This window comes from Anolis sagrei, chromosome Y (genome assembly GCF_037176765.1).
Source record: "Anolis sagrei isolate rAnoSag1 chromosome Y, rAnoSag1.mat, whole genome shotgun sequence".
Taxonomy (NCBI): domain Eukaryota; kingdom Metazoa; phylum Chordata; class Lepidosauria; order Squamata; family Dactyloidae; genus Anolis; species Anolis sagrei.
Window position 1 is genome coordinate 6,788,712 of NC_090035.1, and position 18,907 is coordinate 6,807,618.

Consider the following 18,907-nt stretch of genomic DNA (forward strand, 5'->3'; position numbering starts at 1 on the left):
GTGGTCAGTTGAAACATTCACACTTAGCTCCAGCAGACAAGAGTCCTTTGTCTCTCCCTGGTCATTCCACAGATATATAAACCCTTTTTCCTACTTCCAACAGACCTCACAACCTCTGAGGATGCTTGCCAGAGATGCAGGCGAAACGTCAGGAGAGAATGCCTCTAGAACATGGCCATACAGCCCGAAAAAACCTACAACAACCCAAACTAATAATGCTTAATTCTTGGTGAACTGTGTCTGTGGGCATTCATATTACTTAATGACTTTAAATGTGTGTCCCACACAAGAAACCCATTTGTTGATATAATAATGCACCATGACAAATAATATTATTCCATTTTATTCCCACTTTCATACTGTTAGGATTGGGTCAGAGGCTATTTATAGCTCTTTATCTCCTTATATGAAACCTGTAGATGCCTACATTTCTACAGGAGAATATTTTCTGCCTGTCTCATCACCTTCTCAGGCTCATTTGGTAGGAACATGGGAAATGTAGTTTTATTGGCAGTTGTTCTTAGAGTTTGTAAATCCATCCTTAGGAGGGAAAGAACGACTTCCTTCATTGTATTGTCAAAGGCTTTCATGGCCGGAATCACTGGGTTGTTGTAGGTTTTTCCGGGCTATATGGCCATGTTCTAGAGGCATTTTATCCTGACGTTTCGCCTGCATCTATGGCAAGCATCCTCAGAGGTAGTGATGTCTGTTGGAAGTAGGAAAATGGGTTTATATATCTGTGGAATGACCAGGGTGGGACAAAGGACTTTTGTCTGCTGGAGCTAGGTGTGAATGTTTGCTTCAACTGACCAGGCACTTCCAAGCCATTAAATGCTAATCAAGGTGGTCAGTTGAAATATTCACACCTAGCTCCAGCAGACAAGCGTTTGTGCAATAAATGGATCAACTGGGAAGAGGATGTTTTAGTGGACTGATTTGGATTATGTTTTGAACCGATGAACTGTTTTTAATTGAATGCTTATAATTGTTTTAATTGTGTTAATTGTAATTGTATGTTTTGATGTATTGTTTTTTGGCATCAAATGGCTGCCTGCTGTAAGCCATCCTGAGTCCCTCTTTGGAGGTGAGAAGGGCGAGATAAAAATTCCCAAAATAAATAAAATAAATAAATGCTCACATTTGCAAGTTTTCTGACTGCTAGGTTGGCAGAAGATGGGGTTAGCAGTGGGAGCTCACCCCGCTCCCCGGATATGAACCGCTGACCTTTCAGTCAGCAAGTTCAGCAGTTCAGCAGTTTAACCCGCTGCACCATCAGGGGCTCCATGAAGGGTACGGAGCCACAAATGAATTTCATGTTTTGATTTGGGTGTGACCACCAAGATATCTCATTGTGTTTCTGCAATTATTCCAAAATCCAGAAAGAACATGGAAAATCCAGCACACTTCTAGTCCCAAGTATTTCAGATAACAATTAAAAATGATTTGCAGCCCTCCTTGCAATCTAGTCAGCTCCGCAGGCTGCCGATCCAGTTCCGAGCACAATTCAAAGTGCTGGTTCTGACCTACAAAACCCTATACGGCTCTGGCCCAGTGTACCTGTCCGAATGCATCTCCTTCTACGTCCCACCTTGGAGTTTAAGATCTTCTGGGGAGACCCTGCTCTCGACCCCACCTCTATCACGAGTGAGATTGGTGGGGACGAGGAGCAGGGCCTTCTCGGTGGTGGCCCCTCGCCTGTAGAATTCGCTTCCCGGGGAAATTAGGTCATCGACATCCCTCCTCTCTTTCAGAAGGAAACTAAAAACATGGATATGGGAACAGGCCTTTGGGTAATCTGGCAGATAGACAAAGGACAATGACGACTAGAATTGATAGGATTTGACATTGTGGAATGAACTTAAGGATTCTGAGCTGGCGAACGTTGAACATTAGATTGGTTTATTGTCGAAGGCTTTCATGGCCAGAATCACTGGGTTGTTGTAGGTTTTTCCGGGCTATATGGCCATGTTCTGGAGGCAATTTTTCTCCTGACGTTTCGCCTGCATCTATGGCAAGCATCCTCAGATCCAGGCGAAACGTCAGGAGAAAAAGTTGCCTCTAGAACATGGCCATATAGCCCGGAAAAACCTACAACAACCCATTAGATTGGTTTTTTTTATTTATTGTGATGTATAACTAGATTGTTTTAATTGTTTTATAATTGCTGTTGATATGTTTTATCTTATTGTCTGTTTTGTCGGCATCGAATTGTGCCTTTTGTAAGCCGTCCTGAGTCCCCACTCAGTGCTTGAGAAGGGCGGGGTAGAAATGCGCGAAATAAATAATAATTAATAAATAGTCCAGCGGACAGAAAATATTAGATATTCCAGAAGCAAGGATTACATCCTTAATATATATATAACTGCATATATTAAGTGATAGTTCTTTTTCTTTGCAAACAAGAGACATGAGATACAGGTTGGGGAAAAACACATCTCTATGTCTCTGCATAAGGCTTATGACCTAGAAAGTCAAGGCCATCTGGCGCATCCCTCAAAGCCCTGTTTTTGCACTTTGTGAAGAAAGGCGGGAGGGCAACTGTCAGGAAACAACAGCTATCAAAAACAAACAGTCCTTGGAAGCTTGTGAACTTGGAAGGGAGGAGGGAGGAACGCATCCCTGTTTTCCCTCCAGGAAACAAACTGCATAGAAGTGTCTCAAAATATGCTAATCCACGTATCAGAAATAAATAGTCTAAATAGCAGTCTGACTTGCAAATCAGGCATTATAGCTCTGAGCAAAGGCAAACATGGAAATAGTTCTGTTGCCCATCCTTCTGTTTTGTCCCTAAATTAATAAGCTGTAAGTGTGAGAGAGGGTGGAGTGAGGAGTGGGAGATGTTGTATTAGGAAAGGCTCTGATCACCCTGACAAAGAACACAGGGCTGCTGCTGCTGAAAACACTCGTCCATGTCAAGTCCCTCGATTTCTATAGCGCATGGCTCCATTCATCCCCTCCATTTCCTGACTCCTTCATGTCTATTTCTCTGCCTCTGCCATTATCGTGGGGTAAAGGTAAACCCAAGCAGAGGGATTGTAATGGATGATGGCAGGATTTATAGCTAATGCACCGGGAGATAGAAACAGAACTCAAAAGGACCTTGACAAACCGGAAAACAGAGGTGAAGCCAACAGAAAGAAATTCAACAACAAAAAATATACATTAAGGCTATATAAAAAAGAAATGCATAAGTATAGGATGCAGGATATCTGACTTAGCAGTAGTATATATGAAAAGGACTTTATCTACTTTTTGGATGACAATACGGCACAAAATATGGCCTTTGACTTTGTCTGGTCCTATTTTTTGAAAAGTGGTCACATAGGAGAGTAGAGTGGGACCTCTACTCAAGAGCATCCCAACATAAGAGCATTTGAGCTAAGAGCCGTCGCTCAGTCTTAGTTGTGCACTGACATAAGAGTAATGTTTTGAGTTAAGAGTGAGCGCCAGGAGAAGAGCTAGCGGGAGAATACAGAACTTTAGGGCTTCAAGGGAGCAGCCTCCGAGCATCATGCTCTTGTCCGCTTTGCGAGATTGATGCCCGCTTTGAGGACATTTGGGTTAGTTGATTTTGTGTGGTTTTTATTCCTGGCCTGTAGTAACCTACGGATGTGAGAGCTGGACCTTCGGGAAGGCTGAGCGAAGGAAGAGAGATGCTTTTGAGCTGTGGTATTGGAGGAAAGTTCTGAGAGTGCCTTGGACTGCGAGAAGATCCAACCAGTCCATCCTCCAGGAAATAAAGCCCGACTGCTCATTGGAGGGAAGGAGACTAGAGACAAAGTTGAAGTCCTTTGGCCACATCATGAGGAGACAGAAAAGCTTAGAGAAGACAATTATGCTGGGGAAAGTGGAAGGTAAAAGGAAGAGGGGCCGACCAAGGGCAAGATGGATAGATGGCATCCTTGAAGTGACTGGACTGACCTTGAAGGAGCTGGGGGTGGTGACGGCCGACAGGGAGCTCTGGCGTGGGCTGGTCCATGAGGTCACGAAGAGTCGGAGACGACTGAACGAATGAACAACAACTGTTTGGCTTCATGAAGTGAGAGAGGGAGGCTGGAAGGAGAAAAGGAGGAAGAAGAAAAGGGTGCTTTTGTGGTGTATGCTGGGGAAAGCATTAATTTCGTCATGCAATAGTAGCATGACAATAAAGCTGTACTATACTTCTGCCTCTTCACTTCGTGCTTTGTGCTTCCTTGCCTCAACTTTGTGCTTCTACCAATTTAAAGTTGATCTTTCTTTTTTATTGTTCCATGTGGATGTGCATTTATACACTTTCCTATTTAAAAACACATAATAATAATAATAATAATAATAATAATAATAATAATCCTTTATTTGTACCATGCTGCCATCTCCCGAAGGACACGGTGCAGCTTACAAGAGGCCGAGCCCAAATACAACAATAATACAACAACAACAATAATGCAGCAAAATAAATCAAAAACAAAGCAATAACATTAACAACACACAATGACGCAATTTAAAACGCATGGCAGGGCCAAATGTAATAATTAAAATTAAAAAGTGCTGGGCATGACCAGGAGAAAGGGTAGGTGTTTGGAGAGGGATGGGTATGCAGATATCCCAAATCTCTGATAAAGTGCATTGGGACAAAATGCTTGGAGTTTCCTTATTCTGGGAAGGCACACTGGAACAACCACGTTTTCAAGCTCCTCCTAAAAATTGCCTGCGATTGCCAGCATTTCAATGGGAAGTTTGCTTTGAGATAATAGCATCTTGAGTTAAGAGCTTAGTCAAAAAATGAATTATTTATATATTTTTAGGTATTTGATTGTATTTTATTATGTGTTTATATTGTGTCGACATCGAGTTGTTGCCTGTTGGTAGCCATCCTGAGTCCCTCCTCAGAGGTCGAGAATGGACGGGGTATATAAATGTCCTAAATAAATAAATAAAACTCTTCAGGTAAGCTATCATCGTATAGGAAAAAAGTCTGCCTGAGACTGGATCTACACTGCCATATAAAATCTAAATTATTTTCTTTGAACTGGATTATATTTATTTATTTATTTACTGTGCTTATAGACCGCTGTTCTCAGCCCAGGGGCGATTCACAGCAGTGTACAACATGGAGAGAATAAGGTGCAAATTACAAAAAACAATCCAACAACAACAACCTAGCAATATCAAAACAACATCAAAACAGCATCATCAACATCGGCAATCTCAATATCAATAATATGGCAGTATAGACTCATATAATCCAGTTCAAATCAGACAATGTGGATATTTATTTGTTGTGTCAGGGCAACCAGTCAATTGTATTGCATTTCTAACAGAACAAAACAAATAAACAGACATTACACAGAATTTGCAAGTTTGGTAGTTGATTAAATGTTCTTTGACCAGTATCTGGCCACTTGGAGTGCTTCTAGTGTTGCCGCAAGAAGGTCCTCCATGGTGCATGTGGCAGGGCTATCTGCTTTGATAATCTGGATTATATGGCAGTGTAGAGCCATCCTGAGAGATTCTGAAGACTCTGCCATTCATGTCAGGTGAAGCCAGGCTGGATGGACTAGGATCCAATAGCACAGAAGGCTCTCTCTAATGCTGTGTGTCCACCTGGCTGTTCTCTTTGCTTGTCTCACCCAAAACAGGCCAAGTGTGAAATGCTTCTGTATTTCTATTATTGGTTTAGTGAGACATCCTGGCCCTGCAAACGCAACATCTCCCTGCAGGGAAGAAGGGGAGCAGGTGATGGCCAGTTTGGAAATGCCACGTCCTTTTGCGTGTCTCCCCTCCTCACCGCGAGTGTTGACAAGAGTTATAGCTGAAAGTTCTGTATACCTTCAGGTGGTCTGGCAGCAGCACTACACAAAGGTGCTCTGCTTCTGGGCCTGACAACATCAGTGCCCAAAAGGCACTGACACCTTGGTAGTCTCTGGCTCTAAATATACAGCCACGGAGCACGTCTACTCCCAGCTGCATGCTTCAGTGGAGACTCCAGCTGGGAACTGAAAAACTCCCACTGACAGACAGCTCACCGCCTTTACAAACAGAGCTGGAAAAACGCTGACTTTGGAGGCTTGCTCATTCATCGACAAAGGGTGGTCCAGCCACAAACACAATTTCCCCACAATGGCTTGTTCAAGGTCAGGCTTAAGGGATAAAGAGCAAAACTGTGATTGAAAAAAGAGCAAATAAGGACGGCTTGGCTATCAGTCACCCGATTGGAACTGGACTAATTCAGGGTTAGCATGTTACCCACGATCTGCTTCAAGCATTAAACACACAGGGTTGTTGTAGGTTTTCCGGGCTATATGACCATGTACTACAGGCATTTTCTCCTGACGTTTCACCTGCATCTATTTATTTATTTATTTATTTCGATTACTTCTACCCCGCCCTTCTCACCCCCGAGGGGGGACTCAGGGCGGCTTACAAAGAAGGCACACTTCGATGCCCATGTCAAATATACATACATACAAAACAGCAACTCAACAATTAACAGGTTAAAATCATTAGTACATAACACAATCAATAAACTAATCTCATGCTCAGTGTTCTATGACAAGCATCCTCAGGGAACCACATCAAGGGAACCACTGACCGCATAGGGAAGCTGATGAGGAAACACAACATACAAACAATCTACAGACCCACCAAGAAAATCGAACAAATGCTCCGTTAAGCAAAGGACAAGAGGGATCCTCTCACTTCTGCAGGAGTCTACCGTATTCCATGCAGCTGTAAACAAGTCTACATAGGGACCACCACACACAGCGTTGCCCAAACACGCATCAAGGAACATGAAAGGCACTGCAGACTACTTCAACCAGAGAAGTCAGCCATAGCAGAGCACCTGAGGAACCAACCTGGACACAGCATATTGAGAACACCGCATATTGAGTCACCGAATAGGCTGATAAATGCGGTATAAAAGCGAAGCAAATAAATAAATAAATAAACACAGAAATGCTGGACCACTCTCACAACCACCATGTCAGACTACACAGAGAAGTCATTGAAATACACAAGCATGTGGACAATTTCAACAGAAAGGAAGAAACCATGAAAATGAACAAAATCTGGCTACCAGTATTAAAAAACTCAAAAATTACAACAGCAAAACAACAGAGAGTAAACAATCAGGCACATCAAATCACCTCTCAAAGAAAGATTCCCCCAGGCACTTCCAAGCCATTAAATGCTAATCAAGGTGGTCAGTTGAAACATTCACACCTAGCTCCAGCAGACAAGAGTCCTTTATCTCACCCTGGTCATTCCACAGATATATAAACCCTTTTTCCTAGTTCCAACAGACCTCATTATCTCTGAGGATGCTTGCCATAGATGCAGGTGAAATGTCAGGAGAAAATGCCTCTAGAACATCGCCATATAGCCCGGAAAATCTACAACAACCCAGTGATTCCAGGCATGAAAGCCTTCGACAATACATTAAACACACATGTGTTGTGTCTGCCAATTAATAACTGTCCATATTTTTGGCAACCTGAAGCACTGGTCAAGGTAGACTGTCATCAGTTATTGTCACTGAACATGCTGACCTACTGCCAGCAGTTATGGCAGTCAAACTGGGAAGCGTTAAGGATGACTGCGAGTCTGCGACCAAAAGCAAACGTGATCTCCAATCATGGGTTGGAGAGATTGAAGTGTGTTGCCTTGAGTGCCAGCGAAACAGCTGCATGAGTCATAATTCTTTAAAATACGAACAAGGAGTATCTTTGTGCCCCGCTATATTTCATGTACACTTGCTAATTAGCAGCTGGCACTTCCAGCTCTGGAAAAATACATTTTACTACTATTTCTGTTTAATCAGCAATGCATTTCTCAGAGGCAGAAATGTGCTATTTAATGACCATAATCAGGAGCTCCGTGCAGTGCCCTCACACTTTGTCCATAGCCACCCTGTGTGGGAGGTTAGCCTGAAAGAGAACAAATGGCCCAGGATCACCCAATGAGCTTGGCAGCTGAGCAGGAATTCAAACCAGGCTCATCCTCCTCAAGCCAGCTTCCTAGCCAGTACATCATGTTGGCTCCATAGGATGCACTGTACAATATTTAGTGGGCAGCAGAACAAGCCAGCTGTCCTGGGCTCTTATCAGACTATGGAATTAACTAATCTATATAAATAAAAATGTAATGTTTGTTTGTGAGATTCACAGAACTCAAAAACCACTGGGGGAATTGACACCAAATTTGGACCCAAGACACATAACAACCCAATGTATGTCCTTCACTCAAAAAAATTGATTTAGTCATTTGGGAGTTGTAGTTGCTGGGATTTATAGTTCACCTACAATCAAAGAGCATTCTGAACCCCACCAATGATTGAATTGAACCAAACTTGGCACACAGTTCTCCCATGACCAACAAAAAATACTGGAAGGGTTTGGTGGGTACTTTGGTTTTGGAGTTGCAGTTTGCCTACATCCAGAGATCACTGTGGACTCAAACAATGATGGTTCTGGACCAAACTCTACACGAATACTCAATAGGCCCAAATGTGAACACTGGTGGAGTTTGGGGAAAATAGAATCTTGACATTTGGGAGTTGTGGTTGCTGGGATTTATAGCTCACCTACAATCAAAGAGCATTCTGAAACCCACCAACGATAGAATTAGGCCAAATCTCCCACACAGAACCCTCATGTGGGCCACAGCAACACGTGGCAGGGTATATAAATAGAAATGTAATGTTTGTTTGTGGGATTAACAGAACTCAAAAACCACTGGATGAATTGCCCAAAATTTGGACACTACACCCCTAACAGACCAACGAGTGACCATCCCACATAAAAACAAGGTGGCCAATGGTAACATTCACACTTGCCTCAAACAGGCAAGAGTTCTTTCTCTCACCCTGGACATTATTCCACAGATATATAAACTCCACTTGCCTAGTTTCCAACAGACCTCACAACCTCTGAGGATTTTTGTGTATGTGTGTCAGGAGTGACTTGAGAAACTGCAAGTTGCTTCTGGTGTGAGAGAATTGGTCATTTGCAAGGTTGTTGCCCAGGGGATGCCCGGATGTTTGATATTTTACCATCCTTGTGGGAGGCTTCTCTCATGTCGACGCATGGGGAGCTGGACCTGACAGAGGGAGAGCATCCACGTTCTCCCTGTATTCAAACCTCCAACCTGTCAGTCTTCAATCACAATGTCACTGGGGGCTCCTACCTCTAAGGATTCCTGACGTACTTATAGGCAAAACATCAGGAGAGAATGCTTCTGGAACATGGCCAGACAGCCTGGAAAACTCACAGCAACCCAGAAAATGTATTTCTTTAGACATTTTGGAAACTTCAAGGCAGACTTGGAGAGAATTCCAGGAAACTACAATGATAACACTAAGCAACTCAATTTTGCTCCTGGGTTATAAATGTCATTTCCTAGTTGGGTCTATCATGAAAACATGGAAAAAGTTTGTTAAACTGCAAAAACTTTCTTTCAGCAGGACATCCTGCAGCACATCGTGCTATAGTTTTTCAATGAATATCTCATCAAGTCTCAACCAATTCGACATAGTTTGTGACAGCCACAAAAATGAAGCCTCTGGAGTATGACAACTATGTTCAAAGTAAGCACCACATAATGAAATAGGAAATGACACTTTCAAACTTTGTTACATAGTGTAATTATTTGGAGTAATGACAAAGACAACTTCTGTTGATCTGATGTCACAATTTGGGGTGGTTGGTCTCCATTCTATTCCCAGGTTCGATGCTTTTAAGCACAGGCAGAGGTGGCTTACCGGAGGATGTAGCCATGGAGGACTCCATTATGTTCACTCTCAGGAGGGGGTTGCCACTGCACCATAATCGACTGATTGGTCCGCCCACTGGCCACAATATTTTTTGGAGGAGCACTTGGTGGTTCCTCAGGTAACATCAACCTAAGTGCAGGAGAGCAGGAAGGAAAAATGGTAAATACACCTCTCCTGATGTCTTTTCTTTAAAGGCATCGAGCTTTGTTTACAGACACGTAACCAGAAAGCGACATGGCTCTGGTGCTGCAGACATGCTTGAAATAGTTGTAACAAATCAACATAATAGAAAATCAGTTAAGCAAGCAACAAGGAAGACAGATGTTGTGGCAAGCTTATTCTATCTGAATCACCCAGCTTGCCATGATCTGTTAAAAAGACTGCAAGCCTGAGTGAGTCCATTTCACTTCCTGCCCTAGAATCTGTAATGCTGTTGAAATTATTTCTTCCAACAGTTCCTGTCCACCTCCCCAGATAGATGATGTTACTCCCCAAACTACTTAGAACTCAGGAGTAAGGATTTAGTTTAAAATCCCCAGGAAGCTTCTGACTCAGGATAGAAGCAGTGAGACACATATTAAATCACGCAAGGTGGAGCTATCCTTTGATGTGCTATAGAGATGGAATCCGAAGGGACAGATGAATACGTAGGAGAGATGTTAGAGCTATTTCACAATTGACCCAAAAATGAGCGGGAATGTCTTTTTGATCCCTAACCATTTCTCAGTCATCTTGATCTATGAAATCTTAACTGGCTGAGAGTCTAACCTAATTCCAGGTTATTCACAAAGAGGATTTGTGAGAACACAAAATCTGCCAAAAGGTTTTGAAAAGTAAGAAAGATGTAGTGGGAAAACAGAACCAACAGACGGATCTGGGCATCATTTTATATGCGCCCCAATCCATGTTTACACAAGACATGCACCCATGTAAAAATCAGTTGGTGAGTGTGGCGCAGCTGGCTAAGTGTCAGCTGCATTAAGATCACTCTGACCAAAAGGTCATGAGTTCGAAGTCAGCCCGGGTTGGAGTGGGCTTCCAACCATTTGTGTAGCCTGTTGTCGACCTTTGCAAGACGAAAGACAGTTGCATCTGTCAAGTAAGAAAATTAGGTACCACCTTAAAGTGTGGGGAGGCTAAATTAACTAATTTACGAGGCCATAAAAAAGACTCCACCAAAAGCATGCCGGGAATGCGGAAGTACTTCATCAGTGTCGCAGATGGACGATGAAAGTGACAGCTCCACTGGCGGCCAGAAAAAGTTAAATAGCCTCTGTGTATGTCTGTATATGTTGTATGTCAAAATTGGCATTGAATGTTTGCCATATATGTGTTCATTGTAATCTGCCCTGAGTCCCCTGCAGGGTGAGAAGGGTAGAATATAAATACTGTAAATAAACAAATAAATAAAATGTAAAGCACAAAGCTGATTGGTTGGGCCACACCCAAGAGGCTAGCTGAGCCTGGGAGCTTTGGCAACTGTTACATTTTTCAGGCTTTAGCTGTGCAGCAGTTTGCAGAGACAGATTTCCTTCTGAGCTGCTGGAAGAAGGTCTTTCACTTGGACACCTAAAGACCATTTGAATTCTCTCTCAAAGGACATAGTGTGAGTCAATGAAACTGTTCACATGATTGTACATATGTTGACTACATACCCAAGAGTAAATTTCTTGTTCTTTATTGATCATCTGCATGGGATATGTTTTCTCTTACAAGACAGTGTGTGGACTGTTGGGTTTCATCCCTGATGGCACAAGTCTCTTGACCTCAATGAGTAGTTAGTCTAGATCAGTGGTTCTCAACCTGGGGTCCCCAGATGTTTTTGGCCCACAACTCCCAGAAATCCCAGCCAGTTTACAAGCTGTTAGGATTTCTGAGAGTTGAAGGCCAAAAACATCTGGGGACCCCAGGTTGATGACCCCTGGTCTAGATAGATTAGAATGAGGGATTCATTCTCCTAAATTCCCTAAATTCACCTCAAGAAGGGGCTCAAAGGGGGGGGGAGTTGTCTTGCTCATCCTGCATGCCACTATCTCCTCCGCCTTTGAATACTTAGCAATGTGATCTCATCAGGGAAGGTGTAATTTCCTCTTTAAATGTATTTTCATTGCCCTAGGCTCCATTTTCTCCATTTTCTGGGTCTCTCTTTTCCTTTGTTATCTTAGAGTGAGGATGCATCTTGCCATTCTCCAGGCAAAATGTAGTAGACATGGGTATTTTGTTATTTCTCCTTTTCCTTAGAAGATAGCTCAGTGAAGATAGTTAGCTCCAAGAACCTTTCCTATCCAGAATGGATTTCTTTTGACTTTAATAAACGTATTATTTTTAGAAACTATGAAGTTGTGGATCTGCAATCCTGTTCCATCCTGTTGAATGGAAACCAATCCTTGCTCTTGACACATAAGCTTCTGCTGGTTATGAACTGTGCTTCTGGCACTCTGCTATATTTTGTGGAATCACCCCCAAGTGAGGGTTTCTTTTGAGTCTGACAGTTCTTGATTCCCAACATGGATTGGTCAAACGTAAACTACGCATGATTTTCATTTCGTCATACCTTTCAATTTCCTATTATAATTTCTTTCTCAACTCAGTCTTCCACTCCCAAGTCTGTCTCACATGCACAATGAAACAAAATAATATTTTTCGCTTAAATAGTCTGCTGATTGAATATGGACTCTCCAGTCAAGACTTTTGGTGGTTTGGGTAGGGAAATGATTCTGATTCCTTCTACTGCTGTGACCCATCCTTTTGCATTTCTAATTTGACCAAACTGGCCAGGGATTTGCCAGGAATTAGTATGTGGTTTCACTGAACTGTACCTGCTGGTTTCTCGGCTGTATTGGCCTTTTCCCACCTGGTTGACGGCACACACTCTAAATTGGTAGGTTCGGGCTGGTGTTAACCCACTCACAGTGATGCTGGTCATCTTTGGATCAATGTCAGACAGGTGCACTTTCCAAGGAGAATCTGGTGGAGAAAAACAGAATTTCAGACAGAAAATAATAATAATAATAATAATAATAATAATGAAGAAGAAGAAGAAGAAGAAGAAGTATAGACTCTGCAAGGAAGCAGATGAAACAATAGATCACATCCTCAGCTGCTGCAAGAAGATTGTGCAGACAGACTACAAGCAGAGACATAACACCGTTGCTCAGATGATTAATTGGAACTTGTGCCACAAAGACCATCTGCCTGAGACAAAGAACTTGTGGGATCACAAGCCATACATCACGAGCCAGAAAAAGTTACAGAGAATGAACACGTCAAGCTACTCTGGGATCAGCATACTGGGTGCAGTGCCTAAAGACCTTGGTCTGCACTTAAAAACAATAGGTCCTGACAAAATTACCATCTGTCAGCTGCAAAAGGCCACCCTACTTGGGTCTGCAAGCATTATTTGCCGATACATCACACACTTGGGAAGTGTCTGATGTGTGATCAAATACAAATGCCAGCAATGTGATCTTGTCTGCTGTGTACTAATCTTGTTATGTATCAAATAATTATAATAATACTTTATTTATACCCTGCCACCATCTTCCCCGAAGGGACTTGGGGAAGCTCACAATAGTGAAAACACACAAAATACAACAAATGCATAAGCAATAGCACAATAGCAATAACAAATGGCATCACATCATAAAACCCCACTAGTTAAAAATTCAATAAAATGCAACACTAGCTGCAGATATAAAACACAAATCCCCTTGCTATGTGACTATTTGCCTCTGCAAGTCATCAGGTCCAGATGAGGCCAACAACAGAGAAGTCCATTTCATTTCTCTGCGGCTATACAGAACTGCGCTTCCTCTCTTTTCCCTTTAATGTTATGTCACCACAAGCTTAAAAGTATTCAAAGTAAACAGTGTTTCCCTAGTCCTGATTTCCAAATTAGGGCTATCTACAGATCAGTGGTTTCCTACAGCTCAATCCATAAACCCATTAAGCCAGGGCACTTGGCAAACTGATTTAGTCTCATTGGCTCTGGTTTAATTACTAAGAAGACGGAGCTGTTCCACCCCAACACGAAATGCATTTACCAAGCCAGCCCAGTCCCAATCAACACCCCTTGCTCAGGAATAAATGTTCTTAGGACGGGGCTGTTAGTCAGTTAATAGTCTTGCTTTCAACCAATTAATCAACTGCTTAGCTGATTAAAATAAATATGGAAGTAGCTCAATAAAAAAGATACTTTGAGGTTATTTAACGGAGGCAACAGATTGCCTTGTCTTAATAACACAGGCATAATTTATTCTTTGGGAAATATGTCTTCTCTTCTTCAGTAGGACAACGACGTTTACAACAATACCAACATCAGCAATGAGCACCTTTTCATAAAAGAGCAGATTAAAGCCAATTAAAACCCACCTTTTAATCCACCTTGTAATTATTTGTATACCTCTATCGCATTCTCCCTTAGCTATCCTTTTGTAAGTTGAAGAACCTAATCTTCTTAAGGCTGTTTTCTCACATTTCCTCTTTAATGCCATGAGTGCACCTCTTCAAGCCGTACCCCTCTCTGAACATATTTGAAAATGCACTATCATAACCCATGTGTTTTCCTTTGTGTTTACACCACTGTGACGGAAAAGCTAATTATAATGGAGTTTTATTGTCTATGTTAGGAACCCCCGGTGGCGCAGTGGTTTAAATCCTTGTGCCGGCAGGACTGAAGACCGACAGGTCACAGGTTCGAATCCGGGGAGAGGCGGATGAGCTCCTTCTATCAGCTCCAGCTCCCCATGCGGGGACATGAGAGAAGCCTCCCACAAGGATGATAAAAGCATCAAATCATCCAGGCAACGTCCTTGCAGACGGCCAATTCCCTCACACCAGAAGCGACTTGCTCCTGACACGACAAAAAAAAATTGTCTATGTTTATTAGTGTTGATATTATGGCAAGGGCAGTCAGGATTTGGTTACATCTCATTGGTCGTTGTGTGCAGTAGAAATTTATCCATTTTAGAGTGGCTAGCAAGAAAAGGGGCGGAGCTAGATAAAATATATAAAAATATAAAAGATAAATAATTTTTAAAAATTGTCGTGTCAGGAGCGACTTGAGAAACTGCAAGTCGCTTCTGGTGTGAGAGAATTGGCTGTCTGCAAGGATATTGCCCAGGGGATGCCCAGATGTTTTATGTTTTACCATCCTTGTGGGAGGCTTCTCTCATGTCCCTGCATGGGGAGCTGGAGCTGACAGAGGGAGCTCATCCACCTCTCCCCAGATTCGAACCTGCAACCTGTCGGTCTTCAGTCCTGCCAGCACAGGGGTTTAACCCACTGCACCACTGGGGGCTCCTATATATATATATATTATATGTATATATATACACATATAATATATTGTATGTATATATATCTTGTAAACTGCTCTGAGTCCCCTTCAGGGTGAGAAGGGTGGCATATAAATGTTGTAAATAAATAAATAAATAAAGGGAAACGTTTTAAAAGGTAGAGAGTCTCTAGCCAGGAGCAAGAGGGAGGAGGATCAGTATTTAAGTTTGTAGCTTCCATTGTTATATTGAAGTAAAGAAAAAGTTAATATAAGTCTGAATTATCAGTGAGAGATAGAAATTCCTTTGGGACTCTATCTCTCAGTTTTACTTAACTGAGAGATAGAGTCCCACTTAAACGACTGAAGGAAAAGAGTGGCTAAAAGTCATAAGCTAGCCAACTAGGAGGCTGAGGAGAAATATATCTTGAAGAAGAAAGTGGCTTAACAGAGAAGAAACAAGTTAACTGTTTGAAAGTTATGTACTAACAATTTTATGTATTCAAAGGAGTGAAAGACAGTTGCAATAATATCCAATGGAACTGAAGTAAAGTACTTTGTAACAGATAGGCTTATGGGCAAAAGAATTCATAAATAAACATTTATTTGTTTCAACGTATCTATATAAATAAAAATGTAATGTTTGTTTGTGGGATTAACAGAACTCAAAAACCATTGGACGAATTGACACCAAATTTGGACACAAGGCACCTAAAAACCCAATGTATGTCCTTCACTAAAAAAAATTGATTTTGTCATTTGGGAGTTGTAGTTGCTGGGATTGGTAGTTCACCTACAATCAGAGAGCATTCTGAACTCCACCAATGACGGAATTGAACCAAACGTGGCACACAGAATTCCCATGACCAACAGAAAATACTAGAAGGATTTGGTGGGCATTGACATTGAGTTTGGGAGTTGTAGTACACCTACACCCAGAGAGCACTGTGGACTCAAACAATGATGGATCTGGACCAAACTTGGCATGAATACTCCATACGCCCAACTAGGAACACAGATGGAACCTGGGGGAAATAGACCTTGACATTTGGGAGTTGTAGTTATTGGGATGTATAGTACACCTACAATCAAAGAGCATTCTGAACCCCCCAAACGATAGAATTGGAGCAAACTTCCCACACAGAATTCCTATGACTAATAGAAAATACTTAAGGCCATCCAGTCCAACTCCCTTCACCAGAGCAAGAAAATGTAATCAAATACAGAAATTACACATATTAGAAACCAACACTTTCTCATTACTTTATTTTCCAGATCACCAGACTGGGCCACAGCAACATGTGGCAGGGGACGGCTAGTGTATATATATATATATATAATTCTCATGTCAAGTTACAGGACTAAAGTTCCACAGCTGGAAATCAGCCTATGATTACACTGATGTAACTTGTGAGAAGTTGGAAGCTACATATTGACTCCAGGTCTGGATCACACATTGAAGAAATATACAGACATATAAAGATTGCATCCTGTAACAACACATATTAAGAAAGGTGCCACAGAGACAGAGATACTGTGTTCCAAACATGAACTACAAGTCCCTGAGTTTGTGAGGTTCGATTCCCCACTCTCCCCATATTGCCTCATGTGTACATACATATATGTTCAATGTAGACAGGGGTGGGATATCTGAGGTCTTGGTATACGGCCCCCTTGATATATTGCTTGCTCTGTCTGCCTGCTTATCATTGCAACCACACAGCCTGAAAGTTCAGACATTTTCTAAAGGGACACAACCACATTACCAACACTAAATGATTATATGTGAGAGCCGTTCAGCAGTGGAACTCTCTGCCCCGGAGTGTGGTGGAGGCTCCTTCTTTAGAAGCTTTTAAACGGGGGCTGGATGGCCATCTGTCAGGGGTGATTTGAATGCAATATTCCTGCTTATTGGCAGGGGGTTGGACTGGATGGCCCATGAGGTCTCTTCCAACTCTTTGATTCTATGATTCTATATGCAATGTAATATTGAAATAATTTTGCACAACTGAAGATAATTTTATGTTGGAGCTTCCTTTCCATCCTCAACGAATGACAGTTCCTAAAGGCCAAGACGAGATCCTTCATTGTAACCCATGACAAAAGCCTTCCCTATCTGATCAAAAAGCAGAGAACACAAGCTCAGTGGGAAGGTATTCACTGCAAACAGCTCCAGATGATTGCACAAGCAGCAGTGCTTATTTTGTTTTCCATATTGATGTCTTTGTGTCTCATGAAAGGCACTTGCATTTTCAAAAAGGCAGTGTGAAGTGTTGCCTCCATAAGCTCTTCTCCGGAAAAGTGCTTTCCCCTCCTAGTTGTTGGCATTATCTTTCTCCCTCATCTGACTTCTAGAATTGTTTCCTAGCATTGTCATTTCGCTCCCGCAATACATACAAACATGCCCACAATGTGTTGTTTACTTCTTAGCACATGATCCACTCCTTTCTTGGAAGTCACCTCCTTTTGCCCTTATCTGCAGCTGTAATTGCATTGATTGTATCCATCTTTTGACTGGAACACCTTCCATTTGTGTGAATATGACTTGAAAGGTGAGTGTGAAATGCCCATTTATAAATAGACTGCCCTCTCAGGTAAGGTGCTTGATATCACCTTGTTCAGGAGTGTGAAGGATTATAGGAACTCAGTTGTGCCTTTTGGAATGGATCAGCAAGTCCTGGAGATTGGGTTCAAATTGGGGCTACATTTCGTATTGATATAAGCCCTAGATAAAGGGGAACGATCATTTAAGCCCCACATAAAGGAAATAATAGGAAAAGGAAAGAATAAAACCACAAAGAAGCACAGGTGAAATGGTGTGAGCAAACTTTGAAGGCTGGTGACCTGGATCAGACTGGTTGGCCACAGATTCCCAATGCTGGATCTAAGGCAGTATTTCTCAACTTTTCTAATGCTGCGACCCCTGAATACAGTTCCTCATGTTGTGCTGACCCCCAACAATAACATTACTTTTGTTGCTACTTCATAAGTGTAATTTTGCTACTGTTATGAATCAAAATGTAAATATCTGATATGCAGGATGTTCTCTCATGCGCTGGGCCTGTAAAGAATTGTCTTTAAAACAGGGCGTGCAATCTTTGCCCAGCGGGAAGCCAGGGGCCCCAAAGAGAAGCTCTTAGGAATTTTCCACCACAAATAGTCTTTAGAGGGCTTGTGAAATATAACAAAGTCTTTTATTGAGGAACAATCAAACAGAAACTTCTCTTGTCTTCAAAGGGTTAAACAAATGCTTCCAAGCTTTGTGCAACTGGTGGCTTCCTAATCTTGCCCTCAAAGGACAGGCAACTGTCTTCAATAACTTCTTCTTTACTTTAAAGGAAAATCCCTTTCTAACTTCTCCCAGGCTGACTGTGAACCTAAACCTAACTGATGTGGGCACCACTACCGGGTTGAACTGTGTCTCAGAGCACCGAGTGGACCTACCAGCAAGGCCTGTAGTCTCTTCATCTGGAGTTCTTTGATCTTTAGGGCTGTTCTCTCCCGGAAAGTCTTCAAAGCTTTGGGGATGCTTCCCTGGAAATTCTTCAAAGCTTTGGGGATGCTTCCCTGGAAATTCTTCAAAGTTGAAGCTTTTGTACAGGGGAAGCTTGCACGCGTCCTGTACATAGCGTTCCTTGATGAGAGTAACTAAAAATGGCTCCCTTCCCTTCCCAATTGCCCTGAGCAAGGGGCGGAACCAAAACTTAACGATGATGGACAGGTGACTTGCCCTATCACTGCAACCAAAGGAAGCCACCTATCTGTAGAATCCCTGACTGCAAGCAAACATTTGACACAAAGCAAATAAAGTGGGAGCTTCTGGCACAGCTGTACCAGCACACAGAATGTATTTTCATTCACTGGACCACATTTGGCACAAA

General features: G+C 42.2%; 1 protein-coding gene across 5 annotated transcripts in view; it reads right to left on the minus strand.

Annotated features, from left to right (window-relative positions):
* The window catches only part of LOC132772495 (protein sidekick-1-like), a 1,018,253-nt gene that overhangs the window by 390,202 nt on the left and 609,144 nt on the right, over positions 1-18,907 (minus strand). For all 5 annotated transcript variants that reach the window (XM_067461407.1, XM_067461410.1, XM_067461408.1 and 2 more), the window contains exons 15-16: positions 12,571-12,718; positions 9,740-9,880 (exon numbers count right to left, since the gene is read on the minus strand). In XM_067461407.1, the coding sequence (XP_067317508.1) occupies positions 9,740-9,880; positions 12,571-12,718 (289 nt within the window). The remainder of the gene's footprint in view (positions 1-9,739; positions 9,881-12,570; positions 12,719-18,907) is intronic.